Here is a 23,821-nt window from a genome sequence, read left to right as displayed (position 1 = left end):
AATGAAATACAGATATAATAAAAAATTTAGGTCAGAAGGAGGCACTCGGAAGAAAAGTTGTTATTGTTGTGTTGAATGTCTAAATTTTACCACGAAATATTTAATTTCGATGTGTTGCTTTCTCATGAGCAGGGGCGACGCTAGACTATTCGGCGCCCTCTGCAATATTTAAATCAGCGCTCTACATATACTAATGTATTAATTCAGTCTTATGTATATATATTAGTATGTGTTTAATATTTTTATGCATAAAACGATCACAACTATTTGATCCGTAGTTCAATAATAAATAATAATAACGACTATTATGTATTTCCCAATTAATTGAAAAAATTATCTCAGTTTTATCAAATGCAATACACGCGGCATTAGGCACTCCTAAAAAAATAATGTTCCCCTGTCGTGCATATTTCGCTTACTGTTTCGCCGATCCTATCCGCGAGAATCCGTCGTTTAAAAATCGACGAATAATGCGCGCCTTGCGTTCTCTTGAGACTCTTGAGAGTAATAATCTCAACGAGCGATCGCTGAGATAAAAACAAAACAAATATTGTCCGTTATTTATTATTTAGGTAAGTTATTTAAAAAAAGTGTTATATTCCCTCTCTATCCCCGAATAATTTGAAAGTAATTTTAAATCTTATTATTCTCATTGCAGATTGACAATCTTACTAAATTGAAACACAACAAAATAAAACTAGTAGAAAAAAGTTAATAAACTCTAAAAAATTTATTACAAGAATTAGTGAAGGATTTCCCAGACAGCACACAATATTTACAAAATATTTAGAAATATTTATAAGATTTATTTTAAATATTTTGTAAATATTTTTGTGGTTTTAGATTGCACAGATCATAAATATTTATTATAAATATTATGAAATACTTATTAGAATAGTTATAGTAAATGCTATGAAAATACTTAATGAGACATTATAATCCAAATAAAAAATACTTATTAGAAATATTTATTTATATTTATCATAAATATTGCATAAAATATTTAGTCTATATTTTAATAATATTTCGAATAAAGCTTTACATAAAATATGTATAAAATATCTATATAACATTTCAAAAAATGAATATTAATAAATATTTATCATAAATAAATTCTGTGCTGTCTGGGTTAAAAAATTCAATGCGTGGAGAGACGCACGCGCATAATTGCGTGCATGGAAACTCAAGTAAGTACACTGGTATACATATACTAGGCAGCGCAGGGGTGAGCCTCGGGATCAGCTGGTCGACACAACGCGTGTTGACCAGTGTTGACTCATTCGACTATTGAGAAGGAGGCGTGCCGTCAAGCGGAGTGGTGAACGATGCGGTCGCAGAATGCCAGCTGTACGTAAATGTAAGAGATTGGCCAGTCAGGAGCTCGCGCTCTCAATCTCTTGGAGCAGACCGGAGCGGACAGACTGGACCAAGGTGGAAGATGTTTCGTAGCGGTTGAGCCTCTACCTATGTTTAGGAATTTTGAAGGTCGTCGAATGCCAGGTGCGATCTCTCAGACGACGCTCGTGCCAGTCTCCTACCTGACTGCGCCAGAGATGCTTCGGTCACGGCTTCCCAAAATTACGCACGGTCGTTTGTAAATTCTACTGCTCGCTTACGGCCAGGATATTTCCAAATCTCGGGCATCTTTCGTAAGTGTCGCTTCCTACAAGGAAATACGTGTTCAGTGGGAGCTTTGTTCACCTGTAGGCTTGCGAGCAGGAAAATTTGTATCAACAGTGAAACGTGCGTAATATGCATGCATAACGTTTAAACATTTACATATTTGGATTTATTTATTTATATGATAGTGTAACGCGTTGATTTGCGTAATGAAACAATTATTTATATTGCACACTATGCGTATTTCTTTGCTTTACGTATACTTCAGTTTTATAATTCGTATTTTGTTGTCCATCATCAGGGAGAAATCATGGCATACTCTATCAATAGAAGACCCTTATTGGGAGGTGCGACTGATAGCGAATTTGAGGATGATGTGGAGACTGAAGTGGACGATCCTAGCATCACAATTCCTGACGAGAAACCATTTTTTAAACCATATGAGCCACATGACAAGTACGTCCCACTATTTGAATTTAATTTGATAATTATTTATTAATATTATATAAAATCCGTTCACAATCTACATCTGTAAATTTTTTGCATATTTTAGGTATAATCTTGCGTACATTGTGTTTTACTTACTTGGCATAAATACATTAATACCATGGAGTTTTTTTATCACCGCTGACGACGTAAGTGACGTTTCTTTGCTTTTTTTCTCTTTGCTCGGAATACAGTTGTCTATATAACATCTTTTTCAGTACTGGATGTATAAATTTAGGGAAATTCATAATAATTCGACAAATCTTACTCATACGTATGCAGAACTCCTCGAGCAGAAGACGGATCTTCAAGCTAGTTTCACTTCTTATTTAAGTGTAGCCAGTGCATTACCAAATACTCTGTTTTTAATACTGAATGCATTTATTAGCAAGAAGTGAGTAAAAAAATCACCGTTAGAAAATAATAGACAAATGTATGTTTTAAAAAATATGCGCTACACATTTATTCATAAAAGATATTCAAAATTACTACATATTCTTCATTTTATTTGTATGACTACATTCATTTTTAAGATTCGAATAATTGAGTCCTATACAAGAGAATACTTGGGAGGATCCCGTTTGCCTACAATCCCGATTGCTCACACCACTCATATCAGTTGGTGCCTAGTAATTTTTCACTGCTTTACCAATGAGAATATTTTATTTTTAAATTGACCCATTGGCGACGCATGTGTGCAACATGCAGTGTGTGCAATCGGAGCCTTCCCGAATACTTGACGTATTTTATGCAGTATACACTTTATTTCAATTCTTTTATAATACATAGATCAGGAAAATAATTAATAACTTTACATCATGTATTATAGAAAAGTAGAAGTGATATTCAAAATTTCTAAATTTCCAGAGTCTCTCTAACTGTAAGAATGGTGGGTTCTCAATGTGCAATATTGTTACTCTTCATCCTGACGACTGCATTTGTGGAAATAAAGACTGATAAATGTAATTCAGCAAGTTATTTTGTCATATCACATTAATTTATCATATTATTTAGAAATACTTCTATTACTTTAGAAATAAAATAAAACATTATTTTCAGGGCAAAATGCATTTCTAATAATTACTTTGACAACAGTTGCGCTTGTAAATGGTGCGTATGTTATTAAATAATTAAATGTATGATGAAGATACGCCAGTAATTGGGCTTGTGATAAGATAACAATAATATAAACTTCTAGCTGCGAGTGCAATTTTTGGAGGAAGTTTAATGGGTATAGTGGGCAAGTTTTCTCCAAAGTATATAACCGCCATGTCCGGTGGACAAGCTCTTGGCGGAATATTCACGGCTCTAGCGGAAGTGTGTTCCTTGTGGATAGGTGCCAGTCCAGTACTTTCTGGCTTAGTATACTTCATTATCGGCGACACCATGCTACTATTATCGTTAATCGCATACATCCTTTTAGAGAAAGCGGTGAGTCAATTTCGTTCAAACATACCTCGGGGTATTAATTTATTATCTTACTGCGTTTTCTTTAATCCGATCAGTGACTATATCACGCAAAACAATGATATCATTAACGCTTATTGTTTTGTTCGTTAAAACGATGATGCATGTAGCACAAGTGTCTTATAAATATAAGATAAGCTTCTTATGATAACGAACATACATGTATTATATTATTGCACGATTTGTTGAAATAGAATAAATGGAGTAAATAAATAGTCGAAATAAGTGATATAGGATCTTTTTTTAATACAGTAACATTCTCGACTAAAGTTTTTTCACAAACAATTTCATTAATTAGATTTACAGAATTTAGTCTAAGAAGAATCGTTGTTCTACAACGTTTTTTTCTTACAGCCATTCTTCAAGCATCATATGATAGAAAAAGTACCTGAATTAGATTCAGATTATTCCATAAATGGAGAAGTTAGCTTCTCGACAAGTCCGAGCGTGTCTTACGCGCGGATTATAAAGAGAATCTGGCATTACGGCGTTAGCATATTTTTAATATTCTTCATATCACTAGCTGTGTATCCAGCGGTCACTGTGCTAGTAGAGAGCGAATACAAAGGCAAAGGCCATGCATGGAACGGTAATCTTATATTTATATACTACAATGTTTTAAAGATTTCGAACAATAAATTGTGTAGGTATAATTTGAAATAACTTTTCAGACATATACTTTGTACCTGTGGTTACGTACCTTATCTTCAGTACAGGCGATTATGCAGGAAGAGTATTATGTGGTATTCTTCAATGGGTAAGAATTTGCGTTTTAAGAAAGAATTTACTATTTGCAAATACTCATTTATACGATGTTTCACAAGTTTTTATCATTGTAGCCACGAGGCAAGCCATGGCTCGTAATATTTTTGAGCGTCGCTAGAGGTATTTTTATACCTGCATTTATGTTTTGCAATGCGCAACCGAGGCATCATCTACCCGTTTATATTCATAGTGATATATATTACATCTTGATAACTATTGCATTTGCCGTAACTAATGGCTATCTCTGTAATTTAACATTCATTCTCGCGCCCACGTAAGTATGTTTAACAATAAAACTTCGTTAATTGCGAGAGATTATTTTCTAATTTTACGTATTGACTTTACAGAGTCGTAGATAGTCAGGAAAAAGAAGTTGCGTCTGCAATGATGGGTGCTTTCTTGGGTATAGGATTAGCGTCTGGCGCTGCGCTCAGTTTATACATGGTGAAAGCTCTTTAATGTTTGATTCTTTTAACTGAAGAGAAATGTAAATAAGATACATCTCACTGCCCTTTGTACATTCGAAATCAAGTAAGATCATAAGATTATTTTGTGATTATAAGATTTTAAGTATTAGTATAAATCAATTCTCAATCGTCATCTCATTGAAACATTGCTACTAATTTACGAGAATTCTTTTTTCTACGAAGAATTTTCTTGGAGCAGTTTTCTGCGGGGTGTTTTACTAAAGTTCTGAATAGAGATCTGATTACATGTTATTTTTATGACTAGTTTTAAATTATCTATTTGACACAATTGCATGGCGCAATTTCATATTGTCATATTTGACTAGACATAATAATTGGCGAGGTGTCAAATTACTAGAGATAGACAATGTTGATATTATATATAAATTTCATCATTCCTACAGATTTATATAGTTTATGTGATACATTCATTATATATATCTTAGAATAAAATGAATGTAATTCTACAAATGTTACGTGTATATATATATATATATATATATATGACATCAAAGAAACAAATAGGTATAATACAAAATGTTTGAAACTCTATCATTGTAGATTATATTGAAGAAATTATGTACATTTAAACATAGTATCTGCAGTTTAAAAAGAAGTACAGTAATTGATGCGACAAATGAAAGAGATATTAATAAGTATTAGATATAATAATAGTCTCGTTATACGTACAAATATGATTAATTTTATGTTAATAAATAAAATGCTTAATGATATTCACATAGTTCTCTGTCTGCCCATGAAATAAAATCTTAAAAATCTATTATAATAAAATTATTACGATAAATAATAAGTTATGACTTAGAGATATTGTTATTATTTTTTGTCAATCAAAGTTTTAAGCAATAGCAAGTGACAAATTCACTATTTAAATAGGCATTTAATTTAAATTTATTTTTTTTTCTTTCTTTCTGTGTATTCATACAGTTTATAAGCTGGAATACATTATAATTTTTAGATACAAAATCAAATCCTTTTTAAATAATAGAAATTGCAACACTAATGTGTTTTCTTATGAAACAAAAGAAGCTGTTACGATCACAATCTCGAATATACTGAAACTGAAATATTCTAATATAATTATTCTCATAACTAGATTTTGATTAAGCTTCAATTAATTTAAATGATTCATAACAATTATGCTGTGCAAAAATGTGTCAGTATAGTGCTTACAGATTGTGATATAATTTAAATAATTTTATATATAAATATTTTTTTACGCGAATAGAGCTGTTTCGCATGAGATTTCAAAATAACGAAGTAATAAACATAATCACAAACATAAATAAAATAGCGCTCACTTATTGGAGCAGGCACGTGCCTCATGATCGACGATACTGTCGTTCCTTGTCAGTGAGAGGAACAAACACCACGCTTATAAGGGATCGCTGCTTGATTTTGCCATCCAGAGTCTTGTCGATCTGCACTAAGGTTTGATCCGAATTTTCTGGACCCATAGGTACTATTAAACGTCCACCAGGTGCCAATTGATCTATCAACTATAAGATGGAAAATATTGTAGTGTTTGTTCCAACATATCTGACAATAATTTCGAAGATTTTTTTTACCGATTGCGGCATTTCTTTGGCGGCCGCTCCCACATGAATAGCATCGTATGGTCCGCGATTTGGATATCCCAATCTTCCATCACCAACTAAACAAGTGCAATCATGAAGAATGAATCGAATAATTTCATCACATGGAGAACAGTTTGTGACATGCCAAACAGCATGCGTTACGTATTATTTAAAAGTAGATTTTTACTTACCAACTAATTCTACGCGTCCATCGGTCAACAGTTCTGGGTGGTCGTGCCGAATATTCTCTTCTGCCAATGCTCGAAGCTCTGGAATATGATCGATTCCAACGGCCACTCCCTGTGGTCCCATCATAAGAGCCATGCATGCTGTCAAGTATCCGGATCCAGAACCAACGTCCAGTGCCCTTGTGCCATTACGCAGCTTTTCTTCAAGCAATTCCAGGGCATACGCGTGCTAAAGAATTTCCGTTTGTCTTCCAACTTGTAATTTCCTTTTCAGTGTTTTTTTGTCAGTGGGCAAATTTATTTATTTACTACTAAAATGCTCTACTTTTAAACATAACTCTCTTGCAAGTGATCTTTTATCTCATAATGGAAACCGAGTATTAATTTGTAGACATTACATGATATTGACAGTTTTACAAAAGACAGAATATAAAGTACACAAAGGAAAGAATACATTGTATTATACCATGTGAGGAGCGCTGATGGTAACGCCATAACCGATTCCTTGTGGTACGTCTATGTAGGCATTGGCGGGATGAGTGTATTTTCCTCTGTCCACAGAACTCATTACTTCATATACTCTGTCAGATTTGATTACCCTGGACCCTAAAATGATTTTCCCAAACATATTCTGCTGAATGACATAAATAAGAATGTAAAAAATATAATAAAATTGACTTGATTATATTCTCTTCATTAATTTCTTAAATAATTTTGTATATAGAGACATGTATATGTGCATAAACATGTGTATGTGTTTTTCAAATTAAACTGCTCCAAATTTCCTCCACAAAATAACTCATTACATCAAATATTATCAAACTTGATCATTCTGAAATAATTTATCATGCAATATATCTATTATTTCTTTTGAATAACATAAATAAAAATGCAAAAATATAATAAAATTATATTCTCTATTAATTTTTGAAATTATTTTGTACACATACACACACATACATACATATATAAATGTGTCTATTTTTTTAACTAAATTACTCCAAAGTCAAACGCAAAAGCAATGATTGGCCATTTTTTATTTTGTGGCTCGAACTCGATTAGATTACAAATATTGCATAAACTGCGTTGCAATTCTAAGTCTAATCTCGACGTCAACGAGCTAGACGCCAGGCACGCAGCGATCGAAGGGGGGAGAGGGGGGACCTCGATGACACAACATTGCATAACCACGCGTGGACACTTACGCCGCAGATGTTGCACGAGCTCCTGATTGTTTCTGCCACAATATCGCCCGTACGAAGCCATGTCGTGGGTGAACGCGGTGGGCGACAGGATCGCGAACGTCGCGCAAAGGCACTCGACGACGCGAGACCGAATCTTGGGGAGATACGTGGTGGCCGGTGCGTCGAAACGAAAACAAACGAACGGAGAGTCGTAGATGCGCGCGCGGCGCGGACACCGACAACCTGTCGCTTCCGGTGGTCGCGAGAGAATTCCACTCGGCAGTCGGCGAGTCCCGGACGACGTCTTCGACCCGCCGAATATTATCGGGAAACGGCTCGATCAACGACTCCTCTCGCTCCTTTCAAACAACTGCGATTTTACATCTCGCGCTCCGATTTTACGTCGTTGCCCTGTTTATTCTCTGTCGAACGCCGGCGATGATCGGAATCACGATTCGAACTAGAGATCGACACGCACCGAATTAGCAAGATACGCGCGATTTGTTGAGTAATATTGTTCACCTGCGTTCGCCCGCTCGCGACATTTGTCTCAGCGTTGGAGAACGTTCGCGTGCGTTCGCGCGCGAAACGTCACGCTGGCACGTATTGCGCTTTTAAAAATAGACGGAGAGGAGAGGGACCGTCAGCTGCCGCGGATTAGAGTCCTAGGGTGCGTTCCGTTTCTCGCATGATGCGCATAATGCATCATTTATCCTTGTTGCTTACCAAATGTTAAACAAGGACAATGGATGCATCATGCGCATCATGCGCGATACGGAACGCACCTCTAGATTTATCAGAGAGGCGCAACCGGTGTTATGCATTCTAATTCGCTGTTGCTATCTGACCAATTGCGTGACTTGGCAGCCATTTATAGTACTAGCGACATATTTCTATTTCATTTTATCCTATACATTCTATCTCACATTATCCTACACGTCTTATCTTGTTTGACATAGTTTAAAGCTTTTGTCTACAATACACGGAGTAAGAAGTAAGAGTAAGAAATTGACCAATCACAGTCGAATGTGAGAAGAATAATCGACTGTGATTGGTCAACTTCTTACTCTTACTTCTTACTCCGTGTATTGTAGACGGGCCTTTAGATTGTGATTGGTCAATTTCTTACTCTTACTTCTTACTCCGTGTATTGTAGACGGGCCTTCAAGCGCTGTGAGTGGCTCGTGTCCAATTGAGCCTTGTCCAACTGGGTGCCACCCTTCGGAGAGGATGTTTTGTAATGTAAAGGTGTTTTTTCATGCTGATGTTCGACGCTCATTTTTAGCGTCAAACAAGTCACGTGACAAAAATTGACGAATATCAAGCGTCAATTTTGATCACGTGACCTGTTAAGCCGTTAAAGATGGTCGTCGAGCGTCAACATGAGAAGGCACCTTCAATACCGGAAGTTCCCTACTTTCAGACACACTTCGTTTTCTTTTAATGATAGTTGGCGTTCGTTCCTTTCCATTCGTTCTTTTCATCGCTGGCAGCTGCTCGGGTAAGATATCTCCTCTTAGTTTTTCGTAACCTTATTACAATGCATTTATTTCTATTTATTTATAGTTTTGAAATTTTCACATGGTTGACCGGTTATTCCTTGTGCGGAAATATTCGTAAATATTCTACCCAAATTCGCGTTCCATGAATCGTGTTTCTAACCGTTTTCTTTTGGGATTCACGGTCGCCACGTGGCTTAATTTAGCACGCGGTTAGAACGAATCTACTCTAAAAATAACAAACATATTGCAATCTCGAACGAAGAACGGTTATTTATCTTTAAAAATTATTATTCTTAAAAGTTTTCTATTTTGTGTAATTATATGATATTTCGCTGCGGTGATAGAAAAATAACACATCTCATAATTAGTAACTTTTTGTAGAGCATTTTTTAAATTCTGGATTAGAATGTTTTAATCAAGATAATGAATAAGCGTAACTTCACTTTCTCTCCGTGTCATGTTTTCAATTATATATTACATATTCTCAAAAATTATGTCATAAATTTTTAAAATCAAACACTGCAATTCTATATTGCAATTCTGTAATACAAAAAAAGTTTTTTACTTGTGTCATTTTTCTATCAACGTGGCGATTTGGTGTCCTCTCATTTTGGCATGCCTCCAGTTCGTATATCGCTGGAGCATGAATGCTTGTGGGAGGTAAAGAAAGAGGGAACTTGCCTTCGGAATCCACACGATACTGTCTGGAGCCGTTTCTCTAAGTTTCCGACATTTAATCCTTAGAAAAGTATGCTAATGCATACTTTTGTAAGTTTACGGACGCACATAATCTAATTATTCTTGATTTTGTAGGATTTCGAGGACAAATTCTCAATAAAGAATATTACACATCAATGCTTTATATATTCCTCTGAAGCAAACGATAAGCAATAAGAGAATCTAAAACAAAGAGTGGTATCTCTTCTACAAAATAATGCCAAGCTTTACATTGGTGGATAAAAGCTATGCAATGCTGGTGCATAGTCGGACCATTCAATATATGGCCCAGATTTTATTCATAATTTTTGGATATTTTCCAACTTAAGAAAAAATGTGAAAGCTTGGAAATTTAACACTGACCTGAAAAGCTGAAAGATCAATGATGCAGACAACATTTAATGCAAATATAATATTTGCGCAAAGAAAATGTTGCAAATGACAGTTAAAAGTAAGTTTTCATAATTAATAAAAACTAACGAATATATTAAAGATTTTTATATGATGATATAGGTATATGATATTACTGTGATTATACACACCCTTATACCTCTAAGAAGAACTGATAGTTTAAATTATTATTTTCACAATTGCAAACATTTTAAAACCAAATTCTAATTATGTATAAATTTGAAATTACAGAATATATTGGAAAATAAGATGAGAGGAACCTGTGGATAAGGATGGTTGAATACTTGGCACTTTCCACAATATCGTTCATGCAGTGGCGAACTGATGATAAAACATGAATTTATTCAAGTTGCAGATAAATTTGAGCATGAGAAAACATTGACGTATTGGATTAAAAATTTTTTTTATATAATTTTCTAATATAAATTATATAAAATATTAGAGAGATATATGTACATCATATATTATACATAAAGTATGTTTTTATGTTAAAAGTTTTATAAATTTTATAATATAAATTATAAAGCAGATTGTGTGTCTTGATTCGTATTTCTTCATCTATGCAAGTATAGTCTTTTACCACCTCGAAAAGAATATATCTATAAATTAATTTTAGTTGATATTTATAATCCTAACGTTTTGCAAATATTATAATATATTCGCGCTTGTTCCGGTTTATCCAAACATCCGTAGAGATCGTTCAGTTTTAAACAATCTATCTTACTCATCGCTTTTCGTTGGCCGATCGTCACGCCAGGTGTTTTCGGAGTTAGAGTCGGTTTTGTAGGATCTATGCTGAAGAAATGGCTTCCGTAATGCATTATACTGTCGTATCCATACTCGTAACTATATGTCGCGTTCTCCGGCGATTGCTTATTGAAATTTGAGCGAAATTCTATAACGAAAAAGATGGATAAAAAAATACATACGTTATCTTCACATAATATATAAAATATATAATTATGTAATTTTTGTATGCAATATAATTATATTGATTTGTATTATGATTGTACAATTTTTAAAATATTGATTTACCAGGGATAATATTGTCGTAGTGTATATCTATATACATGTCTCTATCGGCGCGACTGTGCTCGTGAAAGATTCCGAGAGCGTGCATTAACTCGTGTATCGCTCTTCCCTCGTTTTCCAAGCAGTTTGGTCCCTTTTCGTCCGGTGGTTCCAAGGAGAGTATCTGAGCTCCACCGAATTTCCCCACGAATGACCAGCACCTGTGGATTAATTTCACGATGTAGAAAGAACAGATTAATCATCTCTTTTCAATGCTTCATCTGCGTTTTTTATAATATAAAAATATTCTTAAAATTGTGGATTAATTTCACGATGTAGAAAGAACAGATTAATCATCTCTTTTCAATGCTTCATCTGCGCTCTTTTTATAATATAAAAATATTCACCCCTTAGGGTATATTATCGGCCAAATCAGTAAGAAGTCTTTGGCTTTAGTATCCCATGGAACAAATTTTATGCATGTCATATAATTTATATATGTGATGGCTTTGTATATTTTCATGTAATCCACTATATCTGAAACGATCATATACATTATTTTTTTTAATTCTTATTTCTATTCTCTATTAGTTTCAAGTATATTAAGGAGAATACAACATAAAATTTTATTCTAAACATACCGTACAAAGTACTAATTACATAAGGAACTGTCCTATTTTCCCACAGTTTGTCCGGAAAAACATCCCAGCGTAAACCGATGCGCCAGTAATCGAAATACTGTGTGGAAATGATATGAAACACGTTTTATAAGAGATATAAAATGAAAAAAGAGTGATACGAAGAGGGTGTACCTCACTGGTCATGGCTATATCTCCTTCGAACAAACCGGGACGGACTTCTGCATCTTGCGACGATTCATAGAGCTGTAATAAGTCTTTATTCGATGTTCTAACTGTAAAGGATTTTTATTCTGTAATTTGCATTTTGTTATTTTAACACAATGCGTGCAATTTCATTGCATCGATATTTTGAAATAAAATAAATAAGTTTAATACTCTTATATATTAGTATTTTTATCAATATAAATTCATATTAATTAATTTTGATTTAACTTACTTTTCATCTTTTCGTAGATTTATCCCGACGAAAATTTTTCTTAGGATTTTTATACGAATTGGAACACTTCAGAAATATTGAGAAAGTCTCTATCTTTTTTTGGAATTTTTGATACATGTGATTTCTGAAATATTCTTAGATTTCTCATTCTAGAATGTCTGAAAACAATCTTAAATTTTTAGAGATTAATAAAATTTAATCAGAAATTATATATATAGAATGAGAAATCTTAAAATATTTCAGAAGTCACAGATGATTTAAAGTACATTCATTTCATATATACATGAAGAATTCTAAAAAATCTACATCTTTGCCGAATAATTTATATAAAAACTAACAAAAAAAATTTTTTTTAATTTCAGAAATTCTAAAAAATTTAGAATTTACATAAAATTCTCAAAGATATGAAAAATTCTGAAAAAAAATTTTCACCAGAGTAAAAGTTAGAAAAGAAGTAAATTAAACCAAGATTAGAGTTAATCTGCATTGTAAAAATATATTCATCTCAAACGTTCTGTATAATGCATTCTCATTTACCTATGTTTGAAACAATAGGATGTATCGTTTTGACAGAAGTTTCGTTTATCGGCAATGCAATTCCAAAACCGATGATCGCTACGCAAAACAAGCACATAAACGATTTCATCCTCGTGATTGATTCCTCCTTGGTTTTTGTATCGTACACTTTTACAACTGGAAATTCCTACGAGATAAGGTTTTCGCGATCCTACTATGGCTTGCGCGGTTTTTTTTTAAAAAGTAGTTGAGGATAGGTAATGTTAGAGTAGGTTGGCGCAACAGCTGACCGGTGGAAATGTGAGTTTACCGGTTGCTTCATTTTCGAGTTCATAACAATCGTGGTGTAAAAATTTTATTTACATTCTTAAAAATCTTTAAATACACCATGTTAATACCATGAGCGTGACAGTCACTTATATGTACCGGTGTACTGATTCTCTCTTTCATTCCGTTGATTTTTAATTTATCAAATGTGTATACACGTATATATAATCTATACAAAAAGTTTATACGAAATTAATCTTCGGTACAAACTACACGATTTTGTATTCCATGCTAATTGAACAAATATCCATCAGACTATGGGCTTTTCAGTACAAAAAACAACTGAGTTATTCTCAGATCATGCAGTTGCAGGTGCTGCCAGTGGATTCATAACGAGATTACTATGTCAACCTTTGGATGTCATAAAAATTAGATTCCAAGTAAATCAGTTTACATAGTAAGATATATTTTAATGTATCTTTCTACAGTCCTGCAATTAATAAATGCTTTTGTATTACAGTTGCAGGTTGAACCAATTTCAAGGTGTCATGTTAGCAAATATAAGTCTATATCACAAGCTGTTCTGTTAATTTTAAGAGAAGAAGGACCTACCGCCTTATGGAAGGGTCACGTACCTGCACAATTAATTTCAATTACCTATGGAATGGGTCAGGTATCAAATAAAATTTATTCAATCATTTAGTCGCAGCTAATGTATTAAATTTATGTATAGGGCTGCCAACAGTTTCCAGTAGACAGAAATGTCATTGTGTATTGCTAAGATAAAGAATCTTTACAAATAAAGATTTAGTATACAGATCATAACAAGTGGAACTTCAGGAATGGATAGGGAACACAATGAAAAAAGTTTATCTATTTTAAATTTATAGCCATTATATCCTTGTTAAAGTTATAGCCATTTTTGTATTTTAATAACCCTACTTATCTTCGAAGTGTTCTGAAGTAAATAAAAAAATGTTAATGAAAAAATTTTTTTATTTACTTCAGAACATGTATAATAAACTCCTATAAACAGATTTCCCATCTCCTTAAAAAATTATCAAAAACACGTCTTTTTTTTCGAGCACTAGAGTGGCGTTACCCCTTAACTATTCTATCTCTGGTGAACGTAGCTTCGTCAGTGAATAATAAGAATTTTATTAATTTACAATATACAGTTACAATATAAACTGAAAACAGATTGACAAAGATTGTTGTAAAATTATATATAGGTCGAAAACTTGGCAGCCATAATTTCAAGTTTTATATATTCTGTTTTTAATCATACATCGTTTGTATGTACAGTTTTATTCCTATAATGTGTTCCTGAAAATGCTGCAACGAGTTCCACAAATTGAGGAATGGCAGCACACGACGCATTTTGTCGCCGGTGCTAGTGCTAGCTGTGTGGGGACAATCGTTTCGTTTCCTTTTGACACTATGAGAACTAGATTAGTAGCTCAATCGAGTAATCATCGGGTATACAACGGAATATTACATTCTTGCAGGCAAGTTACAAAAAATTTACTCTTTCAATTAATTAGTACTGCTGATGATCTTAATTCATTGTCAGTGTTTTACTGACTAGCATACAAAATTAGCTTTATAAAAACATTTTTACATTTGAATGACATGTCTGTTTTATCTCTTTTCCCAGTTCAATTCTTCGACAAGAATCCCCGAGGGTCTTCTTTTTCGGTTTGTTACCGACTTTATTGCAAATTGCTCCTCACACTGGCCTGCAATTTACATTCTATGAATTCTTCAAGGGTCTCTATAAGAGATACACCTCCGACACCGATACTACTTTCTATAACTCTATGTTATCTGGTAGTGCCGCTGGACTCATAGCGAAAACGATTGTGTACCCTTTCGATCTCGCTAAAAAGAGATTGCAGATACAAGGTTTCCAGCACGGTCGTAAAGGATTCGGTAAATTTTTCCAATGCAACGGATTATTGGACTGCTTGAAAGTGACGGTAAAAGAAGAGGGTGTGCAAGGTCTATTCAAAGGTTTAATGCCGAGTCAAATAAAAGCCGCTATTACTACGGCTTTGCATTTTACTACATATGAACAGGTTTTATTACTATTAAAGATGTTGCGGTAATAGAAATTCAAATAAAGAGAACAAATAATAATGTATGAATAGAATGTATATGTAATAATTACTTATAAATGTTATTTGAAAATATTTATTTATACTTTGAAAGACTGATTTTTAATTGATATAATTATACAGTATATTCTTAAATAAGCTATAAATTTTGTATTATGTACATATATAAATCATTGCAAAACTAAATTACACAGGTTTACCTTCGTTACTGAGGAATAAATATATCACAATTATGATTATTAGAAATTTCTCATTATATACATCATGTAAGTGTTACAAATTTACTTTTCCATATTCTGCAGGCATTTTTTCGGGATTTCCTTCGAGAACAGCTATAATATTTTTCGCTGTGATACAAGCCATTTCATTTCTAGCTTCTATGGTCGCGCTTCCGATATGAGGTAGAACCACTAAAAGAACACAAATATAGATTGATATTTATCGTATATTTATCGTATATCCTATATAGAATCTGATAAGGTAAATAAGTGAATAATCGATGATTGAAAAACCTACAATATATTTTTAATTATTAAGATATTTGTCAATAACAACAGAGAAAATAGCATATTAAGGAGTTAAATATTTTGTATCAAAATATTATAAAAACATGTAATCTGATACAAATAATTGCGAAAAAAGTTATTTACTTCAAGTGTCACAGGAACAGTCATATTTTCGTCTTTTTATCACATCTCTCTGCATTGATATACGTACCACAATTGTCTAGCTTTAAAAGTTCATGATTTATTGGTAACGGTTCTGGTGTTGTAACATCTACACCAGCTGCTGCAATTGTCTTATTTTGTAAAGCATCAATCAGCGCTTGTTGATCTACTACATCCCCGCGGCTACCGTTCACGAATATAGCTGTCTTCTTCATTTGATTGAAAGCCCAAGAATTAAACATATATCTAGTTTGTGGTGTCAATGCCACAGTTACTATGACAAAGTCACTATTCTGGAGTAACGTGGGAAAATCAACTTTTTCACCATCAAACTTAGATGCTTCTTCTTTGACAGTTCTGTTAAAATACAATATCTTGGCAACGTTGAAACTCTTAAGTATCTCAGCGACTCTGAAACCAATTCTACCTAAACCGACAATTCCTACGACTTTCCCTGCCAGCCCTGTGCCACACATCCATACAGGCGACCAGGATGTCCATTCACCTCTGTAATAAACATAATAATATTCAGTTTCAAGTATTGTGGTATTTTATGATACATCTTTAATCCGTAACAATACTTTTTCTGATGTTAAAGAAACATATGGAACCCATTAAAGTTTTTTGTTATTAGTTTTAGAAGTTTAAAATTTTTCATCTACGTAAAAATAAACACAGCACAACAATTAACCTACATGAATAGAAGAAAATTGTGAAAAATAAGATTATAAAACATAAAATTATTCTAAATGAGACTAATATTACATTTGTTCATCTCTGTCGTACAACGAATTTTTCAAATGTATTGACTGCAGGACAGAGAAGTTCTTGGATCTCTCTATCCTATAATCAATTAACAGATTTGAAAATTTATCATACAACAAAACAGACAAATGTAATATTGATCTTACACTATTTACAAGTTAGGAAAATTTCTCAAGATCATCAAAACCCATATGTTCCATATACTTGTATACATACTTGTAAATTGCTAAGTTTGCATGCACCACGTTTCTTGATGTGGCTAATAAAAGAGCTATAATCAGCTCCGCAGTGCTCTCAGTCAGGACATTCGGAGTATAACCAATTTTAATGTTTCTTTGTTGCAAACTACTTATGTCTATATGATCCAAGCCCACCGACATAGATGCCACAACTTTCAACTGCGAGCCTGCATGGTCTAGAACCTCGTTATCTATCTTATCCGTTAGCACGCAGAATACAGCGTCTACTCCATAGATTTTAACCATTAATTCAACACGAGGTATTGGTTCAGGTTTGTCCCATATTATAAGATGATATCTATAAATGGCAAACATGTATTAAAGATACTTAAATTAAATTTAATTATAAACATGTATATGAAATATGTATTTATATTACTGAACTTGTTACATATTTATCTTTGGTATGACATCAAGTTAGGCTGGCATAAAATTACATAATATAAAGAAATTAAGCAGACAATGTCATATTAACAAAGAAGCAATACATAAATTTTAAAAATGACAATAATTTAAATATTTAAAATGCAATTAGTCTCACCGTTTACGCAGCAAGTTTAAGCCTGCAACGGGTATATCTGGCCGTGTAATTAGGATTTTGGGTTTACTCATTTCGATGGCATTCGAATTATTCGATATAAGGATTCTTGGATAATCACAGAGTGTCCAACCGATTCTCTTTGTATGAAGGATTCTCTCGCTTTGCCTGATGAGACGAACAGAGTTCGCGAATACCATTATTTATTAGCATTTATCTACGACATGCCTGAGTTGGACGAATAGTTGCGTGATACGTCGACGAACTAATCCCCACTAACTCCACTCTATTCTTCACTTGTAATTTTCAAAATTTTCTAGAGATAGCTAACGAATTAAACGAATAGAAAAAATGCGTGCAATATGGCGAGTAGGCGAGCACGCATGAAAAAAATGATTAGTGCGTATATCCGTTGCGATTAAAGAATTTATGCTTTCGCACAATCCGAGATAACACAGTAGGTCAAGATAAATGTGCAGTATAACTCTTTCAAATCCAAATCTTTTTTTATAATTTTGTACATTTATGTATTTACATGCCTAGAATATTATTTATTCCGAGAAGGAAAAACATTGCTTAAATTCTATTTTTTCTTTAATTTCAAAATTTTTTTGTTTATCGCTCTTTATGTTGGTATGTTAGAAAATGATAATTTAATGATAATTCATTGATTATTCTCTAAAAACAAATTATTTTATTTTCTCTTTTCTATCGTTTTATTATTTTTGAAATTAAGAGTCCTTTATTTGTTTATATGATTTATTTTCTTGTATAATTTAAATTATATAGCAAAGAATAGTTTGTGATTCAAAAAATGCCGGATAGTAGCGGATTTATATTTCTGAGCTATGTGATTCTTCTTTTTCTTCTTTCAGGCTTATAAATTTCGGATTTAATCCAGTATCATGTGCGTTCTAATTTTGAATTTTAAAGGATTTCTGATCTTAGTGCTATATACACATCTCGTAGAAATTAGAGTTAATAAAGTTAACAACATTTATGCAAAAAATCATAAAGTACATAAAAGTAACAAAAAACTTAATAAAGTGTATGTAAAAAAAAAAAAATTTTATTTGTACACAATTTTCTTTTTAATATAGTTACTAATATAATATTATTGCCTACTAACATTGATTGACTAATAGATATAAACGGCTTTATTAATAATATATTATCTTTGCAAAAATAATACTTTATTCGTGTATTACAAAATACGACAATATATTACATCTATAAATAACACTAAATAGAGTTCCTAAATTAAATAATCTATACGTGTCGATATACAAATGCCTCGCTATCTTCTAAATGATCGGACTGCTTCGTGTCTTCTTGATTGCTCATAGCAGCCCTGACTGTATTTTTCATCAGCATTGCCACCGTCATGGGACCTACGCCGCCGGGAACTGGAGTGATATATCCGGCGACGTCCTTCACGCCGTCGTAATCCACGTCTCCCACCAAACGATACTTGCCGTCTGCCGTCTTCACTCTGGTGATACCCACATCAATTATGCAAGCGCCTGGTTTTATCATCTCTTTAGTAATCAAGCCCGGAACCCCGGCCGCGACTACAATTAAATCTGCCAGCTTCGTGTACTTTTCTAGCTCCGTGTGAGGTGTGTGACGATGGCAGATTGTCGTTGTCATGTCCATCGCACCCGTTTCACCTGCAGAAAATGAGATGTACAATTAGTTTGGAAAATTAAAAATAAAAAAAATTAGCAAAATTTATGTAGTTATGTTATTTCTTATTCATTAAAAGGACCAAGCAAATAAATTAAGAAAGTCATGAAAAATCAAATATTTCATCAGTATAAAAGACTTAATTATTAATAAGTCAAATAATGATCGTTCGATACTTCTAGTTAACACTTTAATCTCTACGAGAGTTTTCTTATTAAAGAACAAGAATGAATTGACGAAGAGGCTGCGAAACTGACAAAAATAAAGAAAATAAATTAAATTAAATATCTCGATATAAGCAGTCTGATATTACGAAATAAAACAATCACGAGAATTTAGATAATGTTGCAAGTAGTGATACGATTTAAAAGTCTGTGACGTTGGAATTTGTTATCTCGATACGACTTTAATACAACTATATTTTTTGTTGTCAAATTGATAGTAAGTCAATCACCTTTGCCATCGGCGTGAAGTAACAGCGCGATAGGCAGTCCGACATGTTTTGATCTACCCACAACTACGGCATTCTTTCCGAAAGTCTCGATTTTGCTTCTAAGCACTAATTCTTTAACAGCTAAGGCGGTGGCTGGCACAATACTGTTGTTGTCCAGTGACAGATTACCAAGGTTTTCCAAGTGAAAGCCATCTACATCCTTTTTTGGAATTATCGCTTGACATACTTCTTTCTCATTTATGCTTTTCGGTAGCGGTAATTGTACCAGAACACCATCAACAGATGGATCTCTGTTAAGACTGTCAATTTCCTTAAGAAGTTCTGTTTGCGTTATATTTTCTCCCAAATGAATAGTATAACTCTCAATTCCTGGTAATTAACAAAGAAGATTAGCAATACGAGTCCTAAGCAAAACCTATCTGTTTGAGGATAAAAATAAAATTACCTATAGACTTTGCTGCTTTCATTTTTCTACCAACGTACGCTTTGCTGGATGGATGATTTCCCACTAATATCGCGACCAGCTTTGGCCTTTTCTTTCCAGCATTTGTACAGGTATCTATAACCATCTTTAATTCTTCTTGAATTTGTTCTGCTATTTTCGTTCCGTCTATGATCACAGCCTCTTGTCTGCAAACAACAAGATTCATAATTTAAAAATAGTGAAAAATAATTTTTCTTAAATATATTATGTTTAACATTTTTTTTATTACTACATAAAATTAATAAAATTAAATATATTAGTAAAAATTGAAGATAAAAATGGAACTACCTTTCGACTGCTGTTTAGATTTTTCTACTTTTAATATGTATTTAATATTTATTGCTTGATATTTATAAATTCCATATACATTAATATTTGTTACAACAAGTATCCTTCATTTACATACTATAAAAATAATACTACTAAAAAAAAACAAAGTTTTCCAGAAAATAAGTTTGAATGTTTTGAATCATTAAACATTTTGTAATATTGATTTTGAAACGTAATTTTGATGTAATAACTGATTGTAGAAATAAAAAATGCTCCTTAAAATATATTATTTTTTTTATTTCCAAAATAGTTCTTTTTTTTATGGTTCCATTTTTCATTTTTATGTTTTTATTCCTTTTTTTTGTAAGAAATTGGAAAATGACAGTTTTTGAGTCACATCATTGTTGTAGCACAAGTGAGTGATATATATTAGAATGTGTTACAATTTATTATACACTCTCTGCCTTGTAAATTAAAATAACTGTCCACGTGAGTCTCTGACAGAAGAACACCAGAGTCTCATACTCACCGGACTTTTGACAAATGTAGCTTTCTCCCAAACTTCTGTGAGACGACGGAGAAGACATTCCTCCAGGAGAACATTGTTGCTGTTGCTTCGTAGAATTCACACGCTGATCTGAGCCAATCTGAGGTCGATGTGCTACCGCATGCCGCCAAAAGATTCCGGCGAGGCGACGAGGAATCCCTCGCTGCAGGGGGCTTGTGAAATCCCCGACAACAACTCGAGGAGGCTCGTGCGTACGCGATAACACGCTACGTCCGAACAAACAGCTGACGTCGTTTGCGATAACCGCTAGTTCGCAGGGGGTCGATATCACTGCGGGAGTTGTGAAATCGATCGGCTGTCGAACGAGACCGCGAGTGAAAGGCAAGAACTATTAAACACCTGCTGGAGCACCCGTTCAACCAGTTCCACCTTCTACAGGGCAGATCCTGTGGAAAAATCGGAGCCGGTCAGATTCCACAATCGGCGGGTCTGTGAAACCCATGCTCGTGATTGAATTCATCGAACGGAACGTTATGCGTGTTACGTCACTGACAAGATATTATAAAATAAAGCTAGACTAGTTCCAAGTACATTTTCGTTGTTCTCAAGTAAGCTTGGTTGGATTGGGAATAATTGAAAAGTACAGACATTATTACAACTGTTGGATATATGAGATGTGAATTTCTCGACCGTCGATATAAATTATAGTTATTACAGAATTGTGCCGTATATCTCAAATTTCAAGAGTTTACATTAAAAAATGTGTACATATTGTTTATGTTAAATGTACGAATGTTTTTTATATAGACAATACACAAACAACATAAAATATGTAAATTATAATATATTAGGTGTTAAACTTAATTCCTGCCGTTTTTCGTCTTCAAAATTGATTTGTTACGAAGGAAAGATGAATGAATACCTTAATCTAATTTCCTCCATTTTCTATTTTATTACTAATCAATAATACTTTATTAATAATACTTTGATTAAGGTATTTCCCTTCGAAACAAATCAATTTTGGAGACAAAAAACGGGAATTAAGTTTAACACCTAATAGTATATGATTGTTAATATATCTGACTTTTATTAGTGTACACACATACATAATTTACTGCATAGGCTTCGATGATGCTGATAAATTGTTTATATAAATAACAAGTCAAACATATGTACAGTTCACATTATACACACGTATAGATGTAGATGTTATTATTATTTTACGCACAACTCTGGTTTCTAATGCAATATTCATGATTCATTATTAATACTGGACAGAAAACAAAGCTTGCATATTTGCGACGTAATAATATTATTGTTAATGATATTATATTATTTGTATTTTTTTGTAATTATTTCTGTGGATGAAGAAAATGATAAGTCGATGTTATCGGCAGAGGGACAAATTTTTGTGGGAATAATTTCAAATGACAAACAAGATGGCTCCACGAATCCATTGATTCGGTGTATATTAGCAGATTATATCGAGTTGAAGATATATATATAAATAATAAAATAATGAATTATTTATTTACTTTTAATCCGTTTCATCTTTGATTCTCACTGAAAATGTATTAGCTGTGTACGAATATTGTCATTCTACATATCATATACAAAATTAATTTCCATATGAACGATAATCTTGTCATAAGCATGTAATATTATACATTTAAATATTATATATTTTAAATATTATAAAATTCATGTTCATTATAAAATTAATTTTGCTAAGTTTATTTACACGCTTACACTACAGTTCTTTTTTGATAAATCGGTAGAAGTATCCATGCATATCCAATTTAAAATAATTATTAATTAAATTCCTTTTTTTTATTTTTATTTGCTGTTCTTTGAAAATATTTTTTCAAGACTTTCGGAATTATTAATGTTACAATATTTCGATGCAATAACATCGAAGTTTCACAAACATACAATCAGCTTATAATATTATATCTCTTATCCCGGAATTAGAAGACATTGGTTGCGTGCAGTAAAAAAAAATAGCTTTGCAACTGTTGTAAAATTCTTTAATGTAATTGGCTTATACATTTGGATCCAATAAGATACTGAGGGTAAAATTAATCATTAATGAACTTTACACAATAGTTGCTTTTTCTGCTAAACGTAGGCAGCTATTAATCGTTTAATGTCAAACTTGCAGGTCACGCATTAAGAAAATGCGTTCTCGTGGAACGAGATAATGCGCTGAAGCGATTACGTAAAATTATTGGTAACTTTTGGGACGCGGAAAAGAGACGCCCGCCTCAGCGACGAAGTATATAATATTACGTTGGAACTGTATTAAGAACATGAAATATGACTGAGCGTACCGGCGTGCCGGCCGTATTATTACTCCGATCCATCGTGTCATAACTATTATAACGTGGCCCGCATAGTAAATATTAAACACCGAGTCTGGTCCGAGCATTATACGCTCGCGTATCGTGAAACTTGACGTAGCTCAAAATCCAGATTAAAGAAACGGAAAACGTTTATTATTTCCTTGTTTATATAAAAGAGGCAAGTCTGGAAAATTTGACATATAATAACATAGAGGAAAGTCGCCGATACTGACATAGGTCTCCTAAAGTGACACCCCCTTATTTTTCGGAAACTAACTATTGCACTTTATTAATACTAATAAAATCATGATCTGTTTAGCTAATTAAAGAAGTACAAACTTATAATTCATAGGTTTGTGGCTTGTTTCCGTATCAAATCAACTAAAAACGAATTCTATAAATGCGAAAATAAAATTCTTACGATTTTCTTTTGCAAATTGTGAGGTTTAAATAATAGTGACTATATTATTGATAATA

General features: G+C 33.0%; 6 protein-coding genes across 13 annotated transcripts in view; 2 read left to right on the top strand and 4 right to left on the bottom strand.

Moving 5' to 3' along the window:
* Positions 1-1,229: 1,229 nt before the first annotated feature.
* Positions 1,230-5,221, top strand: Ent1 (Equilibrative nucleoside transporter 1). Of its 2 annotated transcripts, XM_018516859.1 has the most exons (12): positions 1,230-1,357; positions 1,475-1,649; positions 1,922-2,076; positions 2,174-2,255; positions 2,325-2,500; positions 2,974-3,068; positions 3,166-3,216; positions 3,305-3,537; positions 3,928-4,162; positions 4,245-4,330; positions 4,413-4,612; positions 4,686-5,221. In XM_018516859.1, the coding sequence occupies exons 3-12, from the start codon at positions 1,931-1,933 to the stop codon at positions 4,795-4,797; spliced, it is 1,416 nt and encodes a 471-aa protein (XP_018372361.1). In that variant the 5' UTR covers positions 1,230-1,357; positions 1,475-1,649; positions 1,922-1,930; the 3' UTR covers positions 4,798-5,221. The 2 variants fall into 2 exon arrangements, with proteins under 2 accessions (XP_018372361.1, XP_018372362.1); XM_018516860.1 differs by lacking the exons at positions 1,230-1,357; positions 1,475-1,649 and adding an exon at positions 1,667-1,743.
* Positions 5,222-5,890: 669 nt separating this feature from the next.
* On the bottom strand, positions 5,891-8,387 carry LOC108767144 (Protein-L-isoaspartate (D-aspartate) O-methyltransferase). 2 transcript variants are annotated; one of them, XM_018516872.1, is made up of 5 exons: positions 7,588-7,722; positions 7,055-7,194; positions 6,592-6,817; positions 6,392-6,477; positions 5,891-6,322 (listed from the first exon to the last, which is right to left on the bottom strand). In XM_018516872.1, exons 2-5 carry the CDS (start codon positions 7,154-7,156, stop codon positions 6,146-6,148), a joined length of 591 nt encoding a protein of 196 aa, XP_018372374.1. In that variant the 5' UTR covers positions 7,157-7,194; positions 7,588-7,722; the 3' UTR covers positions 5,891-6,145. The 2 variants fall into 2 exon arrangements, with proteins under 2 accessions (XP_018372374.1, XP_018372373.1); XM_018516871.1 differs by lacking the exon at positions 7,588-7,722 and adding an exon at positions 7,794-8,387 and having other exon boundaries at positions 5,892-6,322.
* Positions 8,388-10,938: 2,551 nt separating this feature from the next.
* Positions 10,939-13,212, bottom strand: LOC108767143 (high choriolytic enzyme 1). 2 transcript variants are annotated; one of them, XM_018516870.1, is made up of 7 exons: positions 13,028-13,212; positions 12,226-12,326; positions 12,055-12,151; positions 11,821-11,950; positions 11,438-11,634; positions 11,127-11,297; positions 10,939-10,985 (listed from the first exon to the last, which is right to left on the bottom strand). In XM_018516870.1, the coding sequence occupies exons 1-7, from the start codon at positions 13,134-13,136 to the stop codon at positions 10,957-10,959; spliced, it is 834 nt and encodes a 277-aa protein (XP_018372372.1). In that variant the 5' UTR covers positions 13,137-13,212; the 3' UTR covers positions 10,939-10,956. The 2 variants fall into 2 exon arrangements, with proteins under 2 accessions (XP_018372372.1, XP_018372370.1); XM_018516868.1 differs by having other exon boundaries at positions 10,947-11,297.
* A 282-nt stretch (positions 13,213-13,494) lies between these two features.
* LOC108767142 (mitochondrial thiamine pyrophosphate carrier) lies at positions 13,495-15,397 on the top strand. The gene is made up of 4 exons (XM_018516867.1): positions 13,495-13,713; positions 13,794-13,946; positions 14,579-14,781; positions 14,931-15,397. Exons 1-4 carry the CDS (start codon positions 13,591-13,593, stop codon positions 15,379-15,381), a joined length of 930 nt encoding a protein of 309 aa, XP_018372369.1. The 5' UTR covers positions 13,495-13,590; the 3' UTR covers positions 15,382-15,397.
* A 198-nt stretch (positions 15,398-15,595) lies between these two features.
* LOC108767139 (glyoxylate reductase/hydroxypyruvate reductase) lies at positions 15,596-17,961 on the bottom strand. Its single transcript, XM_018516861.1, has 4 exons — positions 17,604-17,961; positions 17,040-17,360; positions 16,108-16,565; positions 15,596-15,800 (listed from the first exon to the last, which is right to left on the bottom strand). Exons 1-4 carry the CDS (start codon positions 17,798-17,800, stop codon positions 15,664-15,666), a joined length of 1,113 nt encoding a protein of 370 aa, XP_018372363.1. The 5' UTR covers positions 17,801-17,961; the 3' UTR covers positions 15,596-15,663.
* Positions 17,962-18,758: 797 nt separating this feature from the next.
* LOC108767140 (NAD-dependent methylenetetrahydrofolate dehydrogenase) overlaps positions 18,759-23,821 on the bottom strand; it is a 104,261-nt gene continuing 99,198 nt past the window's right edge. For 2 of the 5 annotated variants that reach the window (XM_018516863.1, XM_018516864.1), the window contains 4 exons: positions 21,024-21,448; positions 20,186-20,370; positions 19,741-20,109; positions 18,759-19,270 (listed from right to left, as the gene is read on the bottom strand). In XM_018516863.1, the coding sequence (XP_018372365.1) occupies positions 18,870-19,270; positions 19,741-20,109; positions 20,186-20,370; positions 21,024-21,097 (1,029 nt within the window). In that variant the 5' untranslated portion in view covers positions 21,098-21,448 and the 3' untranslated portion in view covers positions 18,759-18,869. Of the gene's footprint in view, positions 19,271-19,740; positions 20,110-20,185; positions 20,371-21,023; positions 21,626-23,821 lie in introns of those variants that run through there. The other 3 variants (XM_018516865.1, XM_018516866.1, XM_018516862.1) reach the window with 3 other exon arrangements.

Source organism: Trachymyrmex cornetzi, unplaced genomic scaffold (genome assembly GCF_001594075.2).
Source record: "Trachymyrmex cornetzi isolate Tcor2-1 unplaced genomic scaffold, Tcor1.1 scaffold651, whole genome shotgun sequence".
NCBI classification, from domain to species: domain Eukaryota; kingdom Metazoa; phylum Arthropoda; class Insecta; order Hymenoptera; family Formicidae; genus Trachymyrmex; species Trachymyrmex cornetzi.
The sequence above is the reverse complement of the archived record's forward strand: the minus strand, read 5'-3'. Positions and strand labels throughout refer to the sequence as shown.

Coding starts and splice junctions, on each gene's coding strand:
- LOC108767143 (XM_018516868.1), bottom strand. CDS start 13,136: ATGAAATCGTTTATGTGCTTGTTTTGCGTAGCGATCATCGGTTTTGGA. Junction 12,152..12,225: donor ATATAGCCATGACCAGTGAG/GTACACCCTCTT, acceptor ATTTCCACACAG/TATTTCGATTACTGGCGCAT. Junction 11,298..11,437: donor CTACGACAATATTATCCCTG/GTAAATCAATAT, acceptor TTTTCGTTATAG/AATTTCGCTCAAATTTCAAT.
- LOC108767142 (XM_018516867.1), top strand. CDS start 13,591: ATGGGCTTTTCAGTACAAAAAACAACTGAGTTATTCTCAGATCATGCA. Junction 13,714..13,793: donor TCATAAAAATTAGATTCCAA/GTAAATCAGTTT, acceptor TTTGTATTACAG/TTGCAGGTTGAACCAATTTC. Junction 14,782..14,930: donor GGAATATTACATTCTTGCAG/GCAAGTTACAAA, acceptor CTCTTTTCCCAG/TTCAATTCTTCGACAAGAAT.
- LOC108767144 (XM_018516871.1), bottom strand. CDS start 7,854: ATGGCTTCGTACGGGCGATATTGTGGCAGAAACAATCAGGAGCTCGTG. Junction 7,195..7,793: donor GCTCGTGCAACATCTGCGGC/GTAAGTGTCCAC, acceptor AAATCATTTTAG/GGTCCAGGGTAATCAAATCT. Junction 6,478..6,591: donor TGGACGCGTAGAATTAGTTG/GTAAGTAAAAAT, acceptor GCACTTGTTTAG/TTGGTGATGGAAGATTGGGA.
- Ent1 (XM_018516859.1), top strand. CDS start 1,931: ATGGCATACTCTATCAATAGAAGACCCTTATTGGGAGGTGCGACTGAT. Junction 3,069..3,165: donor GGAAATAAAGACTGATAAAT/GTAATTCAGCAA, acceptor CATTATTTTCAG/GGCAAAATGCATTTCTAATA. Junction 4,331..4,412: donor TATGTGGTATTCTTCAATGG/GTAAGAATTTGC, acceptor TTATCATTGTAG/CCACGAGGCAAGCCATGGCT.
- LOC108767139 (XM_018516861.1), bottom strand. CDS start 17,800: ATGGTATTCGCGAACTCTGTTCGTCTCATCAGGCAAAGCGAGAGAATC. Junction 16,566..17,039: donor GCAAACTTAGCAATTTACAA/GTATGTATACAA, acceptor TGTTTATTACAG/AGGTGAATGGACATCCTGGT. Junction 15,801..16,107: donor TTTAAAGCTAGACAATTGTG/GTACGTATATCA, acceptor GTGTTCTTTTAG/TGGTTCTACCTCATATCGGA.